Raw genomic sequence first — 23,668 nt, 5'->3', positions numbered from 1 at the left:
TATTAGATAAGAACTTGTCATGATTGTAATTGTGAGATTGTATAAACGCTTAATTGAGTCTCATTCAGAATTAATGATCTGGAAAAGATCTTTCTCAACAGAAGTTTATTAAATCTCCAAATTTGGTTGGAACTTCAAAGCATAAGGTTGATTATTTTTGATTTCCCATCAATTGATTTATTTTTTTCCCCAAATGGAGGTTTCTACTTCTATCACAGAGAAAACAGACATGAAAGTAAGAGTTAGAGAATCTTCTTAGACCTTAGTAAGGTGTTCAAACAACTTACTAACTAACAACTAATTATGACGCAACATATTTAGTTTTGAATAATAAAATAATACGGCAACGATTTGTGTTGCCAGTAACATTTAATCAGCAGATGAATCACCTCTCTTATCATTTTAAATTCTGTCAAACCAAATATTTCCAACTTAATCCTCATTAAATGAAGTTTTACTCAGCAGTTGAACCTTCAATCTAAAATGCAAATTAACATTTAAAATAAATAAAGTCAGTCAGTGAGGAGACGGTAAGAAAAAGCAAAGCACAAGTTTCCTTGTTCATCAGATGCACATTTTATGCTACGATTTTATTATTATTTAGCCAAAACAACTGGTATACATAGAAGATAGGAGACAGTCAGTATTCAGGAACTGAATATAAAACATAAAATACAGAATTATCAAGAGCCAGAGGTGAAGAAACGAGTCGGCCCAATTAATTAAAAACAAACAAACAAACAAAATAAAACAGGTTGCCATAACTTCAGATACCACAGACAGACACGTCTGACAAATACTGCGTCATTCATTTCAATACTTTTAAATGCTTATTAATGATGGATTAAATGATACCCTATTGACTGGTGATGATTGTCAGCAAAAATACTCAAGTTTCTGAACAAATTGAAGTGAAATCTGGTAAAAGGTCGCCATCGTATTATCCATAACTGTTGGAAATCTAAACATCTGAGTTGTTGGTTAAACAGTCTTAAATTCATGTGTGATTTTAAGGAAAACAAAGGAAACTTCATTAGTGCTTTTACATTAAATTAATTTTAAAAATCTTTTCATTGTCCAAATTATTTCCCATCACCAAAACACCTTTACTACATTTTTTACCTTCTACAAAGGACATTTCACCACATTTTTTGGCACATTTACAGTTTGTTTCTGTTCCATTAATGGATAATGTCCACTAAAATCAGATATCTTTGGATACATATTGGTCTTAGTCTCAGTGCTCTCCAGTGTTCTTGCCAAGTGTAAGACTTAAAAACTTAAAAACTCAATTTGGTGGCCAAGTTGCTGACATTTAAATAATTTTAAGTGCTTTGGTTTATGATCCACACAAGCCACGTTTTTGTTTTGAATCTTTATTAAAATCATCACCAGACACCAGAACCCGACGGCCAATTAACTCAACACTAAAAAAAAAGCACCATGTGCACATTATTTAGTTGAGGATATCTGTGGATCCTTTGGGGCTTTAATGCTGAACTTCCTCTTTTGTCTCAAATGGTTTCCATTAATCCCTCAGGCCGGCCGTAGCGAGTCGAGGCTTGTTAATGATTTTTTTTTTTTACCTCCATAGCTCAGCAAAGTAGAGGCTTTCAGTTTTTAATAAGCTTTTCCTCTGATGGCTCAGCTGTGGAGAAACCTATCAAATAAAAGCCTTAATTCTAACGCCGATCAAGAACCGTCAGTCTCAGTCAGACTTGGACGTTTCAGCGGCTTATTGTTGGAAGAATGTTAAAATATGAACTTTTAAAATGGGAGGCAATCTTAAAGCAACTAATAAAAAAAAATCAGACTATGAAGTAACAAAAAACAGAAATTAGTCAGATGGTGAAAGGTCTCTTAAAGCCATAAAGCCTGACCGTTCTTGGTCAGAGTAAATGCTTGACATAGTTTCTTCCCCAACTTCAAATCAAATCTTCTTGGCAACTATCTGGTGTCTCCTGACAAACCGAAATTTCAAGGCTGTGATCAAATTATGTGGTATTAACAGTCCAAAATTTGATATTTATCACTAAAAAAAAAATAGATACATACCAGGAAAAAAGGTCATAATGTCGTTACCTATTTCAAACATTTACCTTAAAAGAAAGTGGCGATTTGACTGTCAAATTAAAAGTCTTCACTTATCAAATGGCTTCAGGAAAACAATTCCATATAAATACAAAAAAAAAAAAATCAAACTCAGAGCGTCGTTAAGAATACTGTAAGAAATTTGGCAACTTGTCTCAAATTAAAGGCTGAACGGAGAGTCGCTGTTACTTACAGCTAAAGGACAGAAATCCACACACACTGGAGACAGCTCAAGTGATTTTTTTTTTTTGGATCTAACTTGTATCTAGAATGATTGCTGCTAAAAAGATGTACTATAAATATTGTCTGACGTTACATTTACACTGTAGTGGTTTTACCTGATTCTGGTCTCCAAGGGTGACATCATTGATTTCCTCGCACGTTTTCACAACATTCATCCAGAATCTTATGTGTTTAAAAATCACTTTTTCTAATCCTCCAGTGTGTGTCAGCGTCACGCAGATCATTGATAAAATACACAGTTAGTCCTCACAGGCTCCAACATTCAGCTTCATACGCTTGTTATCGCATCAGCTACACGATTGTATCCGGAAAACCTGCGCCGGGAAAAAAAAAAGTGAAAACGTATATATATATATTTATAAAACCGACAGGCTTCAGTCATCATACAGGGTGTCAAACTGCTGTCACACAAAAATAGCAAAACATTAACGATCCAGGTTGGATGATGGTTGGCATCTAAAAAAGCATTCTGGTCCAGTAGAAGCAGACCAACGGAGGAAATAATTAGTTCCAGTACAAAAAAAAAAACTAAAAAAAAAAAAAGACAACATGCATGTTAAATATAGTTGTTAATATGATTTATATGCTCAACAGGACAGTTGGGGGTTAAAAATAAAATGGATAACATTTAAAATGAATAAATACATAAATAATTTGAGTTGTGATGACACTATATTTAGTATCAACAAGGGAGTTTGTGTATTTCAGCTTGTTATGCTAACGCTAATCACCCGCTAACACAAGTCAGATTCTTAACTAGTCGGGCTATTTGACATTTAATAATTACAAGCTCTCAAGAGGTTTATATATTTGTTGCAGTTACACATGAATATCAGTACGCAGCAGGGCCTGATTTTAGTTATTTTTTATCGTCTGTTTAACTACAGCGAATAGAAGATTTTCAGTTGGGTCACAGATTAGCATCTTCTGGCGCCATCATGGAGGTCAGTGTGATACAACTTTACAAAATCCAGTTGAAAAATTTTATTGTGACGTGTCTGTAAAACAATTCAGTAATAATCTTAAAAAAACTGAAAGGTCTGATCAATTAGTAACGCTAGGTTCTGCTAACACCTGCGGTACATTAGCCTAGCGTCCAAATTTGATTGATTTAAACAAACTACTGATATTTAGAAAGCTAAAAAATATACAAAAACATCAAATTTGAAAATTAATTATGTTTCAATCCTTTAAAACAGCTGAATTGTAGATGTAGAAATATAATCTTGGCAGCCAGATATCTAACGGCCTCCAACATGGCTTCCAGAGTCTGTGTTCCACCATCTGAAAACCTCAATATTCTGTGTGTTTGATGGCTAATAAGCACAAACAGTTAGGACTAATGCAAGCTAGACTCCAGACCAGATTATACACCTTTTAAAAATGTTTTGTACCTGTTCTCTTTCTTAATAATAAATGTACACTTTCAAGTGGAGATTGGTATACTTGGGTTATTCTCCATTTTTTCATTTTTATTGCGCAGTATTGGGACAGTGAACTAACAGTGTCTGGATTTCCATTTTAGACTCATCCAAAGCAGAGTTCAGCATCTTGCTCAAAGGCTTTATGGCTGTTTCGGAGGAATTGGTCGTGTCGTCTTTCATTCGCAGGACAGTCACGTCAAATGTTAGGCAGACCGAGGTCTAGTAATGTTAGCAAGCGTTGAGAAAGACACTGAATCTCACACAGCTGCAGACTGTCTTCTGAAATGGTAAGTAATTTCATTTTATGTAGTTAGAGCAAGCTAGGCTAACTAGGTTACCTAGCTTACCTCGCTAGGCTAACTAGGTTACCCAGCTTACCATGTTATATGATCTATGAGCTAGGTAGCTAGCTCATAGATCATATAACATGTTATAAATAGCTAAATATATTGAAGACAGGTGTGAGAGATTTATCTGTAGTGTTTAAATCATACAGAACATTTTATATGGTAGCGGACGACCAGTCTGAAGTCTCTGTTACCTTAGAAATAAACATTTAAAGCAGTTTCACATGTTCAACCTTGTAAAACATCTGTGATCATTTTTTTGGTTTACTAGCTATTGTCATATTTAATTTCTCTAATAAATTGTAAATTCAAACATATTTCAGGTTGGTGCCGAAGCTCAGACTGTTCATCCACTACAATCTGACCTGCAGGCTTTACTGGTTTTTCCTCCAGTTAAGTATTGGATATTTCCTTTTTTCACAGAATGAAAATACTTAATAATGAAATTCAGGTATCTGCAGTACACTGTCCCAATAACTGAAGCTTTTATTTGAGTAGTTTCACTAAAATAAGTCCACAACTGTTTATATGTGTGCCAGCTAAATACAGCCTGCCATCTGCACACAGGCTTTACTACAACAGACCAATACATTACTCCACAATACTCCATTTACTACAGCTAAGTAGTAACACGGAACTTGCAGTAACAACCTTTATTACTACCATGGACTTTAAAGTGTTTGCTAATGCACAGCGTACAGTCGCTACATACTGTAGTTGATCGGTTAGCAAGATGCAACAACAAAGTGGGAAAGAGGTGAAGGCCAACAAACTCACAGATCACGTCTGTCTGCAACAATAATTCATAGTAGCTGTAATGGTAATCATTTTTAGTTTTTGTCTGTTTTAAAAGTGCTTTACAGGAAGTAAATGCTTTAAAAAAAAAATACAATAATAAAAGACCAATTTACAAAAAGAAAGTAAATAAATAATGACCCACCATCAACAGCTGACAACAGACTTCATCTATCAGGTCGTAAACGTCTGCAGTTCCTGGATCTGTTCAAAAAGCAGGTTTAACAAACTCTGAACCTGAGATGGGAAAGTTTTCAGTTTCTAAACAAATGATCAGAGTTCAATCAACTCCGACTATGTTAAGACTTAAACTCGTACATGGTTCTATAAAATCATGATCAATGAAGCTGTTTGAAGAAGTTTTTCAGGGTCCCATCACGGGTCTGACAGGCAATGCTTCCCCCTTGTCGACATTAATATAATCACCCAGAGAGTTATTGAAAATTAAAGATTACATGAAATTTAATTGAAATTTCATTCTGCATCTTCTGAGATATATAATCCTTCTCACAACGTTACTGAATTCACCATTAACTATTCACCTGAACAGTTAATGATGTTGTATATGGTATTATTGTAATCCTTGACCATCAAAACATGGGGGGGGGGGGGGGTAGACATCACCTTTTCTGTGTTATCATGTTTGGTTCAGGTGATATGGTGCAAAATACATAACTCAGTTATGCCAGAAAGCAAAATGGCCGCCACAAAGTGTTTTTGCGATGGCTCCATTTTTGTAACTTCATAGTCCAACCTAATAATAATGATTTTAGCGATTTGGTCAAATTTGGTCAATTTTTAAACGTCTATTTTACATATAAATCTTGGCTCAACAGCATTCAGTGTCCACATTTCAATGTTTAGTAAAAGTTACTGAAATACTGTTAAAACATGCTAAGACTATATGCAGCCTATTAAAAAAAAAACCCTCACTTTTACACATTTTATCCAGTTATTTCAGCTGCATCACAATCCTGCTCACCTCTAATTTCCAATATGATATATATGATAACTAAAACAGCGATTGGACTACTACGGTAATGTTCGGTAAATGTTTCAGTGCAGGGGAACTGTTCTGACAACCTGATCCTCTTCTCAATATCCACAACAACGTTAACTTGCAAAAAAAGGTGATGCATAGATTTTATTCAGAGCTGAAGGTGAATCCACAGAGTGAAATATTTGAATCTGTTTGAAGAAGCAAACAAAAATGTGTGTCAATCAATATCAATACAGTGACAGCTCCCTCACACTCAGCTTGGACGGGAGGAGACAGAAAAACTCAAGAGTTTGTTGAATGAAACGTGCCTTCAAGCAGATTTAGGTTGACAGAGTTAAGACACGGCAGTAACTAACCCAGAGTTAAAGTGAGAGTTTTCACAAAACCTGCTTTTTGGAACAAACCCCTGATCCACGACTGTCGACACCGTTTACATCCACTGCTGGGAAATCATGAGTTTAATTGACTTATATAAATCTAATTGAGGAGTTACAATGATTATTTATATTTGGGGCAAAGTTTAAGAACATGCAGGTCGATCTACTGTATGTGGTATTAATAACTGTAACAACAAAACTCCTTAGTTGTGAAGGGTTACACAGCACTCTTTAATATGCTACCCTACATATACAAATACTCTTTCAGTTTGCGTTTGAAGCTCAGTTTTTCTTTCAGGCTTCCTTTATTCTCTATCAAAAAAAACCCCTCCCCCTATCTATGTTGTTACAGAGAAGAACAAGTCCAGCATATTTTCAATTAAATATAGAATATTTAAGTTAAATTCAGCACACAGGCTTTTGGCACCTTTTAGTGGAAATGGGAGACTACGGGGATGTAAAAGGAGCGTATGACAAACACAAAAACGTTCAAACACATCAAAATATAAATATGTACATACAAATAATGCTTTGATCTTTTTGAAAATACTCCTTCCACTTCATTGTTAACTCTTTCCAACATTTTTTTTACCTGCATCATCTACAGTCTTCCCAATACTACAACGTTTGTCTCCTTTACAACCCATTTCTGCTTGACCTTGTACAGCTTGCTCATCTTTTCTCTTACATAGTGAAGTTGCCCTGAGGAAATGATCTTGAATCAGCATCCCAGTGGTTCCCAGTGGTAACTTCAGACGGGAACTTAACTGGAATTATTGAAGCGCAATACTGGCTGCGACAGTTCTCAACTTGCAAGAGGCTGCAGGGTTTTTTTTTTTTAGGTTTTTAAAGGGAGAAACGCTTCAGTCAGTTTCCCAAGCAAAGAAAATGTGGCACTATGAGAAAATTCTTGGCCTTAACAAGTCAACGTTCCAACCGATACTGGACGAAAAGTCAATTTTGGTTCAGATTTGTCATTTTCCAGAGGTTTTTCCTCCAACAAGACCACAAGAACTGGTCAACACAAACACTCCTTTAGCACTTTCAAACAAGGAACCTGCTCTCCCATTGGTTTAGTGGTCTCACTTTTCTCTGAGCCACACAACCACTGTCAACAGCTAGTTTTGGTAATTCACAAACACAAAATTACAAATGGAGAATTTGTTGCATTTTTTTTTTTAACTTTTCAATCAAAATTTCCGTATTGAACTCACTACACCTCGGTGAAACATCCTTTTTGCGTGGAAATTTCAAAACTGATCCTTGATCAGAGTCTCTGGGCAACTTCCCTCCTTCGCTTGGCATTCAGCTGATGTCATACTTTTTGATTTGCAGGTATTTAGCCGTGGTCATTTGGTGCCCCGTTGTGAGCATAATTACTGAACTTCAGCCGGGGACGCGAAATGCCGCAAGTCGAACCAACCTTTCCCATCTCAGTGAATAATCGGTGCTGATCGGTCGTTGGTTGTCGTCTTCTTGAGCCTGACGCCTCGTCGGATGGCCACGAGAAAGTCTTCCACCTCGCCGTATTCTGTCTCCTCCAGAAGCTCTGGGAGAGGCCGGCGCTCCCACTCTGACACCCGACCGCTGGGCTGCGGCGGTGGGGTGGGAGGATCTGACCCTTCGCCCTGGTGCTGGTTCTCCCAGAGACTGGACTTCGATGACGACGGCCCGCTGCCGCCTGGTGACAGAGGCGTGGTTGGGGGGCTTAGTGGGGTTCGTGGTGTGCTGCCATCTTCTGACGCCGCCCTGCTGGGGAAACCCGGATGATCAGGCACAGTGGGGGTCTTGACTGGGATCATGGGTGGCTTGATGGGGATGGGGCCCAAGCTAAGACCCCCAGAGGGGCGCCGCAGATTGGGTTTGGAGGACGGTGTCCGTCTAATGGTGGCGACTCCCGGGGTGACGATGGCGGAGGGGTTGGAGGGCAGGCCAGCAGTGGAGGCGGGGCGTTTGGACTGGAACATGCGGCGGTACGACTGACTGATGTCGCTGTTCCGGGGGATGGTGGAGGATTTATCGAAGTCTGACTGCTGCTGTTCGCCTTCCTGATCCACTCCCACCGAGTAGTAATCACAGTCTGATACTGTAAAGACCAGAGAACAGTTTCAGTATCCTAAAAGTTCAGTTGAATGACTGGGTATCACACCGCAATACTTGAAAAAAATGTGTCAGCAAGTATCAAAATCTATCATTCAAATGCTTTTTTAGATTTTTAGTCTTGTTTATTTTTTCTTAATTAGATATTTCATGATTTAAATAATTTTGCTAATATCAGACATTATTTTGGCTGAAATTAAACAAATGTATCTTTTTTACCTTAAACTAAGGTATAGAAAATATATCGTTTTGGTATCTGTGCTGAAATTCAGGTATCACATTGACACCAATATTGACTCTATCCCATCGTTACGCAACTCTTCTTATGAATTAGTTCAAAAGTTCTGGTTACCCCTGATTCAGCAAACGCATTCCTGTCATCTATTTAGTGCATAAACTAAACTCACTACTACTATCTACTTTAATGGAAGCATGACTTGTTAGTAAGTATGTATTTGTGTGTGTGTGTGTGTGTGTGTGCACCTTGTGAGGGGATGGTGTCCTCTGAGCAGCAGGGTGTGTTGGTCTGGCTGCTGTAGCCGCTGGAGCCCTGCAGTGAGTCTCTGCTGGATCCGTGGATGTCCAGCTGAAGGCCTCGGGCCAGGGCTCTGGCCAGCTCCTCATGGGCCTCCCGGTCCTCCTGCTTGTATCAACACACACACGCACACACACACACACACACAGTATATTATTAGGTTGTTTTGTCTGTGATTTGCTATTTGACAGCACCAAGATGCCTGAAATGTCACTCTACAGTCCATTTGGATTTGTTTTGCATCTCGTACCAGATGATGTCAAACCAATAACCCGAAGCTGTGTCCAGTCTAACAGCTGCCAGTAGGTCATGTGACTTTTAAAGGGTCCGTGTTTACCTAAATAGAACATGTCTTTTAAAAAACACCATCTGACCTTAGGCGATATCACAGAGGGGCTTCCTTTAACCCCTTGCGGCTCTTCCCCTGGTGTGGTGACATCAGTGCCGTGGTGGCTGCTGGGATCTGTAGTCTCTCTCCTGTCCTTGTTCCTCTTCAGGGTGTTGACCATGGGCTGGTCATACGGGCCCGGTTTAGCCCAGTCCTACACAGGAAGACATGACCCGAAACAACACTGCTTTACTCTTTGCTGCTTTTCTCAGTTACAACTGTTAATTTAACCGGTTTTAGGGTTTTTGAATTATTGGGCAGTTTAAGCTCCTGTGACTTTAGATTATAATTTGACATTTTATAGACTGAATGATTAGTCGCTTTAATCCATTGATTAAGACAAGATTAGAAAAAAGGACAAGCGTGTTAAGTTTGAAAACATCCAGCTGTGAAGCTATAATAAATAATAATAAATACACATCACAAATTACTAAAGATCAGGTTAAATTAGCAGCTGAAAAATCCATATTATTCATCTGATAATATATGAACCACAAAAATAAGCTAACATTAGCATTTTGAAGCTGTAGCTAGCAAATATTTGGTATTTCTGCATAATTCACTAAAACAATAAACTGTTAATGTTGTTATAGACCAAACATCAGTGAAAACTTGGTTTAGTAAAGTGTTTGGAATTTGAACTACAATCTAATTATGACCATTAATTCTAAATGAAGGAGTAGTTTGATATTTTGGGAAATAAGCTTGTTCGCTGTCTTGCCAACAGTTAGATGAGAAGTTGGATACTTCGCTCAGATCTGTCAAGTAAATACGAAGTTACAGCCAGTAACTTGTTAGCTTAGCGTAGCGAAAAGGTTGTAACCGGGGGAAACGGTTAGCTTGGCTCTATCCGAGGGTGTGCTGGACTGTTTCAGAGTTGGAAACAGTCACTTCCTGGAGTCTCCACTGGTGTTTTGGCAACTTCACAAAGATAACAAGACCCAAATAAAACCACAACAGTTTAACATTTCTGTTTGTATGGCTTAAACAAAAAAAGATATGTTTTTATTAGTAATATTTAGAGGTTCTAGTCAGCAGATATTTTCAGCTTTAGACAGAACCAGGCGAGCTGTTTCTCGTTGCTTCCAGCCTTTTTGCTAAGCTAAGCTAACGGTAATCACCTGCTGGCTCGGGCTTCATGTTTAGCATACAGACGTAAGGATCAGATTTACCTTTTCATCCAGCTCCTGGCAAGAAAGTGAATTAACATATTTCTCAGCATGTCAAAACTATTAGTTTTAACCAGTGTTATTGTAGTAGAGAGCTGAATGAGGAAGGCGTTCTGTGGAGGGTTCGTAGTGTCATTAGTGTTGTTTTAAGGTCTGCTTGTGTGTTATGAAGCTGACAGACTGATGAGGACATGAGATGAAAGAAAACAGATGAAAAGATGAAATTTATCCTGTTTGCTTTCAAGTTAGCTGAGAAAAGTTACTATAAAACAGAAAGCATTAAAAGTGAAGACAGGAGGAGGACATCGGGGAGACTGAGGATCAAACCTTCCAGGACGGGATTCTGGATGACGGGACCGTTCCGAGCCCCGAGGAGCAGAGGGGCGGGAAGTCTCCCGACAGGCCGGAGCCTGAACGAGACCACGGCCACATGGGAGAAACAGACGAATAGGAGGGCGAGGAGATGGGAGAGGTGGTGGTGGTGGTGGTGGAGGAGGAGGAGGAGGAGGAGGAGGAGTAGGTGAAGTATGAAGGGTGGAGGTGGGTGTCCTGGGGCTGCAGTACCGCTCCGTGCAGACAGAGGGCAGCGTGATGGTCAAAACCATTTGACAACTGAAGGTGAATGAGTGAGGGAGAAACAAAAAAATCAAAAATTAATGAAGACAAGACTGCTGAGGATATGAAAACATAACGTACAGAAGTAAAAGATGCAACATGTAGCAGGAGACAACTTCTACAATCTGAATATAACGTCTTAAAACTGCAGCAGAAACCTTTTCCCACTTTAAACTGGTTTATTTGTGTAATTATTTAGTTTTATTGTGAGTTCTAGGGTTGATTACTGATAGCTGGTTGTATTTCCCCTTTGATTTGTGTTTCCTCTTAGCTTAAAGGTACCTTGCGGTGTTTAATGGACGACCCCTCCCAACCTGGACATAAACTTCCCGACTGCAGCCCCATCAACAAGGCCCAGGACCCTCCTCATGGACACTACATGTTACATTAAGGTAAAAATTACATTATTTACACATCTGTGAACCCACCACATCTAACATGGTTTGCACATTCCCTGTCAATATATGTTCCTCCCATTCTCTTCAATATAAACTCTAACAGCTCCTTTCAGTTTAGAACATATTTTAATTGTAGATTTCTATTTTATATTTCTTGTTTTTATTGAGTTTTACACACCAAAACACACTGTTTGTATCATTGAGATCTAATTTAACTGTTGACTGCATTTCTTACCTCGTAAAACATTTGCAAAGCCTCTTTTTTTTTTAGAAGTGTTTTAAATCCTGCATTGTTAATGTTTACTAGCTTGCAGATTTCTTCTTTGCTGCTTTTTCTAGTGTTTTGCTGTATTTATTGGGGAAACTATTGGCAGGACTTGTGTTTCATCTATTTTACTACTAGAGGACAAAGACTCACATGAGCTACGCTTTGATGCTGAAAAATCTATTAAACATTTTATTTTTCCTCATTTTTTTCTGTTAGCAAAGAACAATATAGAAAACATTAAAGCAGCATAACTGTCGACAGATTATATCAACTAATATTAAACCCATAAAGGCTAAAACGAAGCTGCAGCTGGTTTCTGTGTTCAAATACTAATGAGAACAAAAAGAAATGTAAATAATGTAAGAAGTGATGTTTGTTTAATTATGATGCTTAAAAGCTTCATGTTGCACCTTTAAACACGTGACGACAAAAACAGACCGACCCAAAACCCTAACAGTGTGTGTGTGTGTGTGTGTGTGTGTGTGTGTGTGTGTGTGTGTGTGTGTGTGTTCATGTGTTGATGTTCACCTGTTGCAGCCCAGAAGGGGGCTCATGGTGTGAGGGTGAGGAAGAGGTGGAGGAAGAAGAGGAAGGCTCGTCATTGACAGACTGAGAGGATAAAGGAGACACACACGACTACAGCAGAGCCATGCAGAGAGCGCGCACACACACACACGCACACACACACACACACACAGTCAGCCGTTTGCAGGATGCAAGAAAACAGACAAAAAGACAGAAACACACAGACAGAAGAAAGCAGAAAGCCTGTTACGACTACACAGATAAATAACCACAACGTCATCCTGTAATTCAGTCCAGCAGCAGTGATGCAGAAGCAGAAGAATCAGCGAGATTTACAAAAACAACAGACAAAGCAGCTGTTGCAGCACATAGAGGTGATCGATGAAGCAGAAGCAGGTTCAGCAGGTGAAATGAGAAGCTGAAGGTTGTGAGAACCAGACACAATACAACACATCACTTCATAAATACACAACATTCATCCACAAATATAAATATACAGACAGATTGTGTGTAATAAGATAATTGTTCAGTCAGTAAAACAGTCAAATTGACTGATGTTTTTAAGCAAAATGTCGTATTTTGCTCAATTTTTGCCAAGAATTATTTTAATAAGATTATCAAGGTATCACATGTTGGAATGAAATTCAGCACTGAAGCATTTATTCTAATATTATTCTAAAACACTTTAAGAGCCTTTAATTAGTATTTGTAAACATATATAAACAGTTAATAAATGGTTTATAACACTATAATATAGTTATAAGCAGATATATGTGTTTATTAATGCTTTTGTCAGCAGCTATAACTATTAGTAGAGACTTGCTGTATAATCAGATGAATGAATTAGAACACAGATGTAATAAAATATCCTATAAGTTATAATTGCTGACAAATACTGAACATTAATAAACATTTAAAAATCACCTTTTAGCTGCTGAGAACTACATTTTAGTGTGTTATAAACCATTTATTTCATGTTTATATGGTGCTTATAAATGCTAAATTGGGGAAATAATAGATCAGAATCTAATAGATGCTTCTTCTTTGTCAAGTCTGATGTTTTTTGGAAGTTTTCCTTTTTTTTTTTTTTTTTAGAGCTTTATGTGTTTTAGAATTTTGTACTTCTCACTTCTCAAGGTCTAAAACAACAATGAATCATCTCAATGATGGAAGATTTAGTTCAGTCCTCATACTGGGTAAGAATCAGTTTTAGTGTCCAGTTTAGGTTCAGATTAGACTAAAACCTGAAGTTAAACATGTATCTGTGACGGTTGAAGTTAGGGTCAGAGGTGAAGAAGCACATTATGTCTCCAGCAAGGTTGAGATTATAAATCTCAAGATTAGAAGAACAAATGAGATGAAACATGAACACCATCAATCATGAAGATGATAAGAGGCTCAAGAGATGATGACTGGAAAGATGAATATGTAACCAAATTACAATCACAGTGTTAATTAAGGTGAAGTATTTGTGAAAATTCATAATTATCAGCTAAAGTTCAGGCTGTTTTAGGGACGAGATTAAGTTAAAATCATGTAGGAGGCTTCCTACATAAGATATAATACTGATATAATACTGATATAATACTGATATCTATATACTGGAGAATGATACTCATAACATAAATACACATTTTTGATAAGATTTCCTTAAATTATGAGCATGAAATGAACTAGACAGGATGTTTATTGTTGAAGAATAAGCTCTTGAATGCCCATCGCATTTGAACCTCACCTCTATATGGCTGATTTATCATAATATAAGACGTTTTTAGCATTAATTAAACTAAATGAGACTTTTTTCCCCCCCATTCTGGCGTCTGGCTTCACAAGACCTTGTGTTAGCTGGAGTGACTCAGCAAACACACACACACACACACACACACTCTCAGATGAGCAGCTGCTTGAAGCTAATGAATGAACGGCATCACAGGTAGAAGGAGGATCAGAATATATCGTCTTCATCTCGGTTTTGTTTCCCTCTTTTCTCAGTCAAACTTCATAAACTCAACTGTGTGTACCTGCGAGGTCTCTGGAGGCATGGGTGAAGGGGATTTGGACTGAAAGGCATCCTGGGAGATGAAGCCGGAGTCGTGGGAGGAGACGGAGGAGAGGCGGGCCGGCGTCTGCTGAGGGAGCGCCGAGGAGGAGGAAGAGGAGGCTCGGTAACGGAAATGCGAGGTGGGCGAGTGACAGTGGGAGCCGCTGGAGCGAGAGTCACTGCTGTTCACGCTGTTCAGGCTGCTGTAGGACGGAGAGAGGAAGAGGAGGAAGAGGAGAGACGGACAAGACGTTACAGAGAAGTTCCCAGGACATCATATCTACATTAAAGGAATAGTACAACTTTTTGATTTCTTCCTGAGAGTTACTGTAGATAAGAGGATCGATGCCGCTCTCATGTCTGTAAATATAAAAGCTGGTTATCTTAGCTTAGTTTAGCATGATGATTGGACACAGAGGGGAAACGTTTGGCCTGTCTCTAACTGAAGGTAACGACAAGTTGTGGTTTTATGGTGGGAGAGACAGTCTGTCACATAACAGCCCTACAACCACAAACTGACATCTTTACACTTCGAGTTTTTGTAAAGACAAACATGATTTGACAAGTTAATCGATGAGCTTTAGAGGTTCTGGTGACCTTCGTGTAGAAAGAGTCAGGACAGATGTTTCCCTCTTGTTTCCTGTTTTTATTCTAAGCTGAGTTAAACGGCTTCAGCAGACAGATATGAGAGTCAATCATCTCATGTAACTCTCTGCAAGAATGTAAATAAGTGAATTTCTCAAAATCTCTCAACTATTCCTTTAACTCTACTGAAACATCAGAGTGAACAGCTGGTTAAATTGATCCATTTGAAGTGCAATGTGTGTCTACTGTGTGCAGGTATCATTTGAAAATGTTCACTATCAGTGCAAACAATACACTGTTCATCTTTTACTTTAGTTTGGTTAACAAACATGTTTTAACCCTTTTTTTAATTTAACAAAACATGTAAAAAAAAACTGCTCAATGCATCAATGTTAAATGTTAAATAAAGAACTTGTGCTTGAGTTATAATAGTTTTGATTTATGACCAAAGAGAGTAAACAGAACTAAGAATCTGACTGGATAGATGAGACTTGATAGTTTTTGATGCTCAGGTTTAATATTCCAGCCTGAATCTTTGTTCCTTTGAATCTTGTGAGCAAAGTTTTCAGGACATTTAAGGTCTGAAAAAGAATCGACTGAGTCCAAACAGTTCACAGCGGTGGAGTTTTACTTTGATTTTTAAGAGAAATTTCACAAATGTTTCAAAACAACCACCATATTTTTCCAATAAAAAATTCAGATGCAAAGTCTTTAAACCCAAACCGATGCTGCCAGACCACAATGAACTTGACTAAACCAGTTTCTTCAAGGCTGGACCAGCAACCCAAAAAATCACTGCTATCATTAAGAACTATTAAAATATTCCTGCTCAGATACAATCCAGAGGTAGAAAAGCAGCAAAATGATCAGTTGTTGCTCTTCTCAGAGTACAGAAATACTTCTTCCTCTTTAAAGAACCTGATTTCTATCAGAAATATTGATTAAACTAATCAATAAGAGCAAGTCAGTAATCTGCAGTTCCACTGTTGAGCCACAGGGAGGCAGCAGAGCGACAGGCAGGATGAAAGACTACATGTATCAGCCCCCTTAGCTTGATGATTAGCACTTTGCTGTGGCCATGGTAACCAACCTGCACATGCTTGACTTCCTGGATACGGTGGTGCTTGGCGACGAGGGCGGGGTTTGGTAGGACCAGGTGCACTCTGAGCCCTTCAGGTCTACGATTACCTGGAGAGAAAGAAAGTTGAGTTCAATGATTTTCTGAGAAAATAAAACAAAACCTTGGAATGAAATTATGAGGTAAAAAACCACCGTCTGCAGTCTGGATCAGCAGACAGCTTCTGTGTTCTCAGATGAAAACATTTTTTTGGGTTGAGTTTGGGTTTCTGGGGAAGTTTTATTGGCCTCAGACTACGCCAGGAAATGGATCAGTGCTGCTGTATCTCAGGGTCTTTTTTAATGAGGGAAACATGTTGCGGTTAACCGTCAATTTAATGGTCAATTTGCTTTCCAACCCTCACCTACGATTCAGGAGTTCAGCCAGAATAATGAAGCTGCGGTTGAAAATGAGCTTCCTCGGCAGCGTGTCTGGGCTCCGTCGAGATCAGGACCTCGTATATCCTGAAGGACGCTGAGTTAGAACTGTTGCTGAGCCAGTTGTGGTTCATTATGTAAATCGATATACTTGTCTTGTATACTTTGTGTTACTGTTTCTACAATAACACAACTCATCAATTCAAAGATTTATTTCTCAGATGTCTTTGAAAGCCTCACAGAGAAAATAGTCCCTGCCTGCATCTTTACTGTAACTTCACATTAACTTCAACAAAGAGGAAGTTGACCAAGTGTTTCCTCTCTAAGTCTCACTTTAATTTCATAGTGTACTAAAATATATCTGAAAGCAAGAGGAGGCTCAAAAGGTGAATATTTTAATCCTAAAATGTAGGATAGTTTGAAACAAGGTTGGCAGTGATGTTGTAGATAACAGTAAAAACATTCAGTCCAGCCAGTAAGTAGAAAGAACTGTGTTTAATAGCTGAGTGTCCAATTACTTTTGAACTCTTGTAATTTAGCCACTAAGTGTTAAACTACACTGTAAAAAAAAAAGAAATTTACTGTATTATTTTACAGTTTTTTTGTTTTTTCTACATTAAGTGTAAATACCATAAAAACACAGTAAATTATTTTTATTAAAAATATTCACCATAAAATAAAGGCTGTAATCTGTAAGTTAAAATAATAGAATATTTTAGTTTTTTTGACAGGATTATTCAATTACTTAATGGTCTTGAATGTTAAATTACATTGAATCCTATGTAAAAAATACAATAAATACACATCCTATCACTGAATGTAAAATTAAGGCAATTTTCTGTTTTTTTACAGCAAAACTTTAAATTTAATGTAAAAAAATGTAAAAAAAAAATATATATATATATTAAAAAATGGCAGAAAGTCAGTTTGCGTCAAATAACAGTAAAAAAATCCTTTCGTTATTCTACAGAGAATTTAAAAAAAAAAATACAGATGTTTACTGTTGACATTTTCTGCATTTTTACAGTCCAACTATTGTAAAATAAAGATAAAAATTTATTATAAAATATTGCTAGAATGTCTATCCAATATCTCCCACACAGTACTTTCTATACTGATGTAAACTGACTCAAATTAAAGCTGAGACTCGGCTCTTTAATGTCCAATGTTTAATCCACTATTTTCAGATTCAGGTTACTTAATTTGTACATGTAGGTAAATTTGTTCTGCAGCAGGAGAGGAACAGACAAACATGATAAAGTGCTCAAGACTTATAAGAAAAGAAAGGAATAACAATAAAAAAGACTAAAATACATAATCACTAGAATAAATAAGGTAAAATACAAAGTAAAAATAAATAAATAAACATTGCTTCTGCAGCATCTGTGGAACGTTGCTGCATCTTGTTCATCTGACTGACGGCTGCTGGAACAAAGCTATTTTTATACGGCTTTGTTCTCCACCTTGGAACCATAAACCTCCGTCCGGAGGGCAGAAGCTGGAATTCACTGTGCCAAGGATTTAAAGTCGAGCTGCTGTAACCGTCTGGTGTTAAACTGTGACTCACTATTTTATTTCAAACTGAATGTGCTGAAGAACAGAACCTGAAGAACTGTAAGTAAATATGTAGCGTGGTTCTCGAAAAAAGGCTTCTTTTCATTTGACCAAATAAGTGAAATAATTACGGACACACAGGTCTGTGTTATACCTGCTCGCTGGAGGCGGGAAGCTTGTGTGGGTCCATGGTTAGTGTCTTCAAGTCGTCGGTCAGAGTCTGCAGGTGTGTGATCTCCCCCAGCATGGACATCTCCTCCTCCTGACACACACACACACACACACACACACACACACACACACACATCAACAGGCCCTTAAATCTGCAGCAGTTGTGCATTCAGCCATGTTTTGCATGTTTGGAACATAAAGCGAGCATGCAGATAGACAGAGAAGTCATGACATAATGCAGAAGTGGTGTGAGAAGTTTCTAGATGTCGTCTGACTTTTGCTGACCTCCATCAGTGAGGAGGTTTTATAACCTTACAGATCTACAGGCAGGTGTTTTTGTGCCGAAGTGTTGCCACATTTCACAGAGCTGCTGCTGCTGCTGCTGCTGCTTCGACTAGTTTATTATCACTCCTTAAAAACCTCTGATGTCATTTTTTCTAATCTGACGTTTGGATGTGTCACCGACCACGACAGGTGTGAACGTGAAGAACCACTCAGCAACAGTAAGACGACTAACTGGAAGACATCAGTATCATTTACAGGATGTGTCAAAACAGATTATATAAATGTATATGTATAAACTCTATAAGAAGACTGAGTGAATCCTCATCAGTTATCCAATGAGAGCTCGACACAGTGATGATCAGCCTCCAAATGATGATGATGATGAACCTCCGGCACAAACAACATGAATCATAAACAGCAAAAATATCCCATAGTCACCATATTCCATGTATTTTATGTGTTTTATGTATTTTAAATTACAATTACAAGCTAGTCTAGGCTATAAATGTTGTGGTATGTAACATTAGGTCATGTTATATAGGCCAACATGTCCCTATACAAATAAACATTGAGTGATAAATACAAATAAGGATATAATGAAAAATCTGGGTAAATATTTTAAACTGTTAATACAATTAAGAACAGCAAAACTTCCTTGGTTGAAAACTTCTGAGATGATCTTTTGTTTTCGGAGAAAGTTAATGTTTTATTTATCTTATTAATACCAATAAATGAAGAAAAGGCCATCAGTGAATGTTTGTCTCATGTCTCCCTTCAGTTTCACCAACATATGTTTTATTAGCAGCTGTTTATATTTATAGTCTCACTTCTAACTGGATAAATTAAACTTTCTGTGTTTCTGATTAATTGGCGATTGACACAACTCCCAATTAGATTTAAACAGTTTTGAACTCATATGTAGTTGTGTATGTGAAACAGCTTTGACAGTCTTGTCCTCAGTAATCATTTGTTTTATTATTAAAAACATCCGGCTGTTGATTACTGACCACGACGGGCCGCAGCATTGAGACGAAGCAGCAGAACCGACTCCTCTCCTCCACCAGCGCCTTCCTCACCGCCTGCTTCTCCGTCTCCTCCAGCAGCAGATATTTATCGCTGACGTCCTGCATGGCGCTGTCCAGCTGCGGCTGGATGTCTCCGCGGCCTGGACACACACACATAAAAACTAAGAGCACGTGCTGCCATGGATACACGGAAAGTTAGTAGACAGTAGCTGCAAATGTCACAATGAATTGAAAGTACAGATCATAAATAGGGCTGCAGCTAATTATTATTATTATTATTATTATTATTTATTCATTATTGGCTCATCTGCAGATTATTTTCACAATTTACTGATTATTTGTTGCATCTAAAAAATGTCAGAAAATACTATAAATGCCTGTTATAACTTCCCAGAACCCAAAGTGACTTTTAAATGACTTGTTTTGTCTGAATAAGACGAATCAGCTGTGTGACCACTGAGTCTAGTTTACATTATTAATTTTTATTTGGGTGTTTGTGATGTGCTGTTGTGTGTAGCTTTTTATTTTGTAGGGTGTGTTCTGTGTGTTTTTTGTTTGTTTGTTTGTTTGTTTTTGCTTTGTACTGTTTGTTGTTGTGTTGTTGTTTGTTTTGATTGTGGAGGACTACGGATGCAAATTAGCTTCGAGCTAACCGCGGCGCAGTGCATCTTTAATGTTTTTAAAACTGCAAACTGTTCCAATCAATCAATCAAATTAATCAATTTCAGTTCTGCTCACAAGCAGCAGACACATTTTTGTTCAGTGTTTCTGAACTGCAGATCATTAAGAGTCTCAAATGACAATAACAACAAAGATAATTTAATGCTCATCAGAGAATAAACTTTTAAAAGTGTTGATGAGAATAAAACAGGGACTAGTTTCATAAAAAAAAGTTGTAAAATGTCCAATAAAAAAAGCTACGACACACAAAAACAATGAGAAATTATGTCTCATCTTCACTGACAAAGACATAATCTTTAAACTGAAGATAATCCAGATACAGTATTAGAGCTGACAGACAGATTATCAACCAGCAGTGAAAACGTCACCTCACTTTCACTAAACTCTTTATTGACGAAGGGAAAAGCCTGTTTCTGAAACTGCAAACAATAGTTAAGAGCCTCCGACGAGCCATTAAAGCACATTATAGAATTAAAAGAGTTTTCTCTCCTTCAGGCTGGAAACTGAATCACTGAAACACACCAAACATTATCAGAAGGGTTATTAATTATCTTAAGACCTCTGCTTACAGAATACTCACATTTAGCTGCACTTGTGAAACTCTGAAGTGTTTCATAAGAGGATTCTGTTATATTTTAAGCTCTGATGGTTTACTTTGTGATATAGGAAGGTTTTCCCTGCTTCATTACTGTATATGAGACTAAACATGTCATCACCAGTTTAAAAGGTTTGCAGACGGCTTTGCTTTAGTTGCACGTTATTAAAAAACTTTCTCATGTCGTCTTCACTCTCAACTATTTCCACCACTTACAGGAGAAAACACAAGCAGCCAATCACAGTTCACACGTCAGCTACTGTACAGCACGACGTCTTTTACAGCTGTGTGTGTGTGTAGACTCAGTAACGACTCCGTAACCTGAACACACAACGACAAATCTAGTTAAAGAAATAAGATAAAACCGTCCTTTAATTCTACTTCTTATTTTAAAGCTTCTCAATTTGTCAAGTCTGTCTTAAAACGACAGACAGATGCTCGGATAAACATTATACAACATATTTAGCCTGATGTAATCACTCCTCCTGTTCATAATTGTTGTGGATATTTTGATGGTCAGCAGTGGAGAAAGACTTTTCATGTCTTAATGCTGAAGATGTTTATTGAAAGCAGTCGGCCAAGTGGAGAACCAAAAACAGTAAACACCAGAGTGTTTTGCTCGGATGCTGTCTGTGTCTCTGAGTCCTCGTCTTTATCAGCCTACAATATGAAACATTAGTCCGACTGGTTCGCTAGATTCTAAACAAAGGAGCGTTTAAGTCATGTAATTTCAGCAGTTTTGGTTCGAGCGTCTGACTGTGTTGTTTAGGGAAGCTTCCTCTGACCTTGGTAACCATGGAGATGCTGATATACCCTCTATCAGACAGGTTTCTGCCTTCCCCAAAACATCAGAGACAGCTGACGTCTCGAGGGGGAGACATCTTAATCTCTGATTAAGAATTACAGTGTGACTCAAAGCCGAGTTTGACCCAATGTGACCTCTAAAAGATGGAAAATTCCATAACAGTACTGACCATCAGAGGATCTCTTCTTCTACAGTCGTCCTTCTGAGAAAATGCATCTAAATGTTTGTGTGAAGCTAATATGAAGCTTCAGTCGTCCACATGAGTCAAATCAAGTAGATATCTTTAAATGTTAAAGAGTTTTCAGCCATTTCCATTATAAACACATTCATCAGGTTTCTTCTACTGGTCAGTATGATTATGGAGATATTCATCTCCTGTCCTCTCTTTGGACCTTCATGGACTTTATATTCTATATTTTTTTCAACAAACAGTCAACAAATCCAACAGAAAAACACCAAAACCAACAATTAATCGATTCACTAACGAGTACAAAGTAGGGATGTGCAGAGAGCCCAGTATTTGTATTTGTATTTGTTGAGGCAGCAAAATTATTTGTATTCGAATAAAAGTGGAAAGAGGTTTAAAAATCCTATTGTTGTTTTTATTACACTTATAATTTTAGAAAATTAAAGATGAAAATTAAAGTGATGTCCAAATTAGGAAATGTGCGTCATGTAGCAGGTGGATGTGACTCCCCTCACTGAGACCTGCTGAGCAGAGGAGAGACACTGAGATAGTGACTATAACTGACCTGCTCGCTGGAATTTGACATGTTTTGTTTTTTTTCTTCCCAAAAACGAATAATTTTAAAAATATTTGTATGAAACAAATATTTGTAAAAACCCCACTATTTGTGCTTTGCCGAATAATGTATTTATATTCGGGCACACCCCTAGTACAGAGCTCCACTGTTGTCAAAAAATTGTGCCGGAAATACTCACTAAAGCTCCAAATGTGTATTAATCCGCCAATGAAAATAGTCCCCAAAAAATGCACCATTTCCTCCAGTTTGAGTAACGTTTGCTAAACACTACGGTGCCCAGATGTTTTAGGGAATTACTGAGCCTTTTTTAATGAAACTACTGTATATATTTGAGGGCATTTGTAAAGGTTTATGTCTTCAGTGGGAACCAGTGGAACCAGCTCAGGACTGAAATGTTGTTTGTGTCCAATCAGATCATATTTAACAAGCTGGAAATTAATTAACTAATCGTTTCCATCATCTGCTTCTTTGTTCTTCGAGTGTTTTGAGGATTTACTTTTTTCTCCCCTTTAAAAAAAGGCGATCATTTGGTAATCTCATCTTCTGTACTTCAGGACAGACATAAACATGTAATTAAAGTTCTTCATTCCTCCAGTGAGATCCGAGGCCGGCTGCTGCTTGTGGTCGGGCTGATAGACTCTCTCTCTCTCTCTCTCTCTCTCTCTCTCTCTCTCTCACTGAACTTTTCCAGGCGAGAGTCTCTCCGGTGATAAAGAGAGGAAGGAGACGGCTCAAGAGTTGCTTCAAGGGACGGGAATGTTATTTCTGGTTTCCCGCAGAATTCAAGCAACACGACGCCAGAAGGCAGAAGAAGATCACTCTCCTCTGTTTGTGTCTCTTTTTCCTTTATTCTCCTCTTTTTTTTTGTTCTCAATCTTGTTTTTCTCAGTTTTATTCTGAGTTTCTGAGTTTATCTTTTTTTCCCCATTTCTCTCTCTCCATCTTATCACATTCAGAGGTATGCAAAGATCATTTCTGATTTCTCTTTTTATACACGCTACATGGCCAAAAGTATGTGGACACCAGGGATCGTGGGTTTATACAGTTCCAGTGCAAAAGAATTCTTAATACTACAAAATAAAGTGATAGTTTAGACAATAATGTGCTTCCATATTTGTGTCAACAGCTTGGAGAAGCCTCGTTCTTGACAACATGACAACGGTGCACAAAATGTGTGTGTGTTCTTTTTGTTTGTTTTGATTGTTTGCCCAGCTGCTTTTAATTTATCTGTTGTTTATTCAGTTGAAGTAGAACAGCTTTCTATGACTATAATATTCATATTTGCGCAGCAGATACTGCTGTGTGAGTGTTTATGCATTACTGCTTTTTCTTTATTGTCAATAAATCTCATGTTTGGATCCAAACCATCAATGAACTGATTTACTAACAAGTA

At 37.8% G+C, this 23,668-nt stretch overlaps 1 protein-coding gene and 2 long non-coding RNA genes across 8 annotated transcripts in view; 2 read left to right on the top strand and 1 right to left on the bottom strand.

The window, feature by feature from the left end:
- The first annotated feature begins 431 nt into the window (after positions 1 to 431).
- Positions 432 to 5,561, top strand: LOC122969575. The gene is made up of 2 exons (XR_006399049.1): positions 432 to 4,045; positions 4,429 to 5,561. It is a non-coding gene; the product is annotated as an uncharacterized LOC122969575 (long non-coding RNA).
- A 168-nt stretch (positions 5,562 to 5,729) lies between these two features.
- The window catches only part of LOC122969573 (protein MTSS 1-like), a 73,226-nt gene continuing 55,287 nt past the window's right edge, over positions 5,730 to 23,668 (bottom strand). Inside the window, exons 8-16 of one of the 6 annotated variants that reach the window (XM_044335392.1) lie at positions 19,413 to 19,570; positions 18,104 to 18,211; positions 15,992 to 16,089; positions 14,297 to 14,519; positions 12,279 to 12,386; positions 10,797 to 11,081; positions 9,287 to 9,454; positions 8,861 to 9,020; positions 5,730 to 8,363 (exon numbers count right to left, since the gene is read on the bottom strand). In XM_044335392.1, coding sequence (XP_044191327.1) covers positions 7,711 to 8,363; positions 8,861 to 9,020; positions 9,287 to 9,454; positions 10,797 to 11,081; positions 12,279 to 12,386; positions 14,297 to 14,519; positions 15,992 to 16,089; positions 18,104 to 18,211; positions 19,413 to 19,570 — 1,961 coding nt within the window. In that variant the 3' untranslated portion in view covers positions 5,730 to 7,710. The remainder of the gene's footprint in view (positions 8,364 to 8,860; positions 9,021 to 9,286; positions 9,455 to 10,796; positions 11,082 to 12,278; positions 12,387 to 14,296; positions 14,520 to 15,991; positions 16,090 to 18,103; positions 18,212 to 19,412; positions 19,571 to 23,668) is intronic. The other 5 variants (XM_044335393.1, XM_044335394.1, XM_044335395.1 and 2 more) reach the window with 5 other exon arrangements.
- Positions 11,078 to 14,352, top strand: LOC122969574. The gene is made up of 3 exons (XR_006399048.1): positions 11,078 to 11,476; positions 12,288 to 13,471; positions 14,268 to 14,352. It is a non-coding gene; the product is annotated as an uncharacterized LOC122969574 (long non-coding RNA).

Source organism: Thunnus albacares, chromosome 19, assembly GCF_914725855.1.
Source record: "Thunnus albacares chromosome 19, fThuAlb1.1, whole genome shotgun sequence".
Classification (NCBI taxonomy): Eukaryota; Metazoa; Chordata; class Actinopteri; order Scombriformes; family Scombridae; genus Thunnus; species Thunnus albacares.
This window is presented reverse-complemented; position numbering and strand designations above follow the sequence as displayed.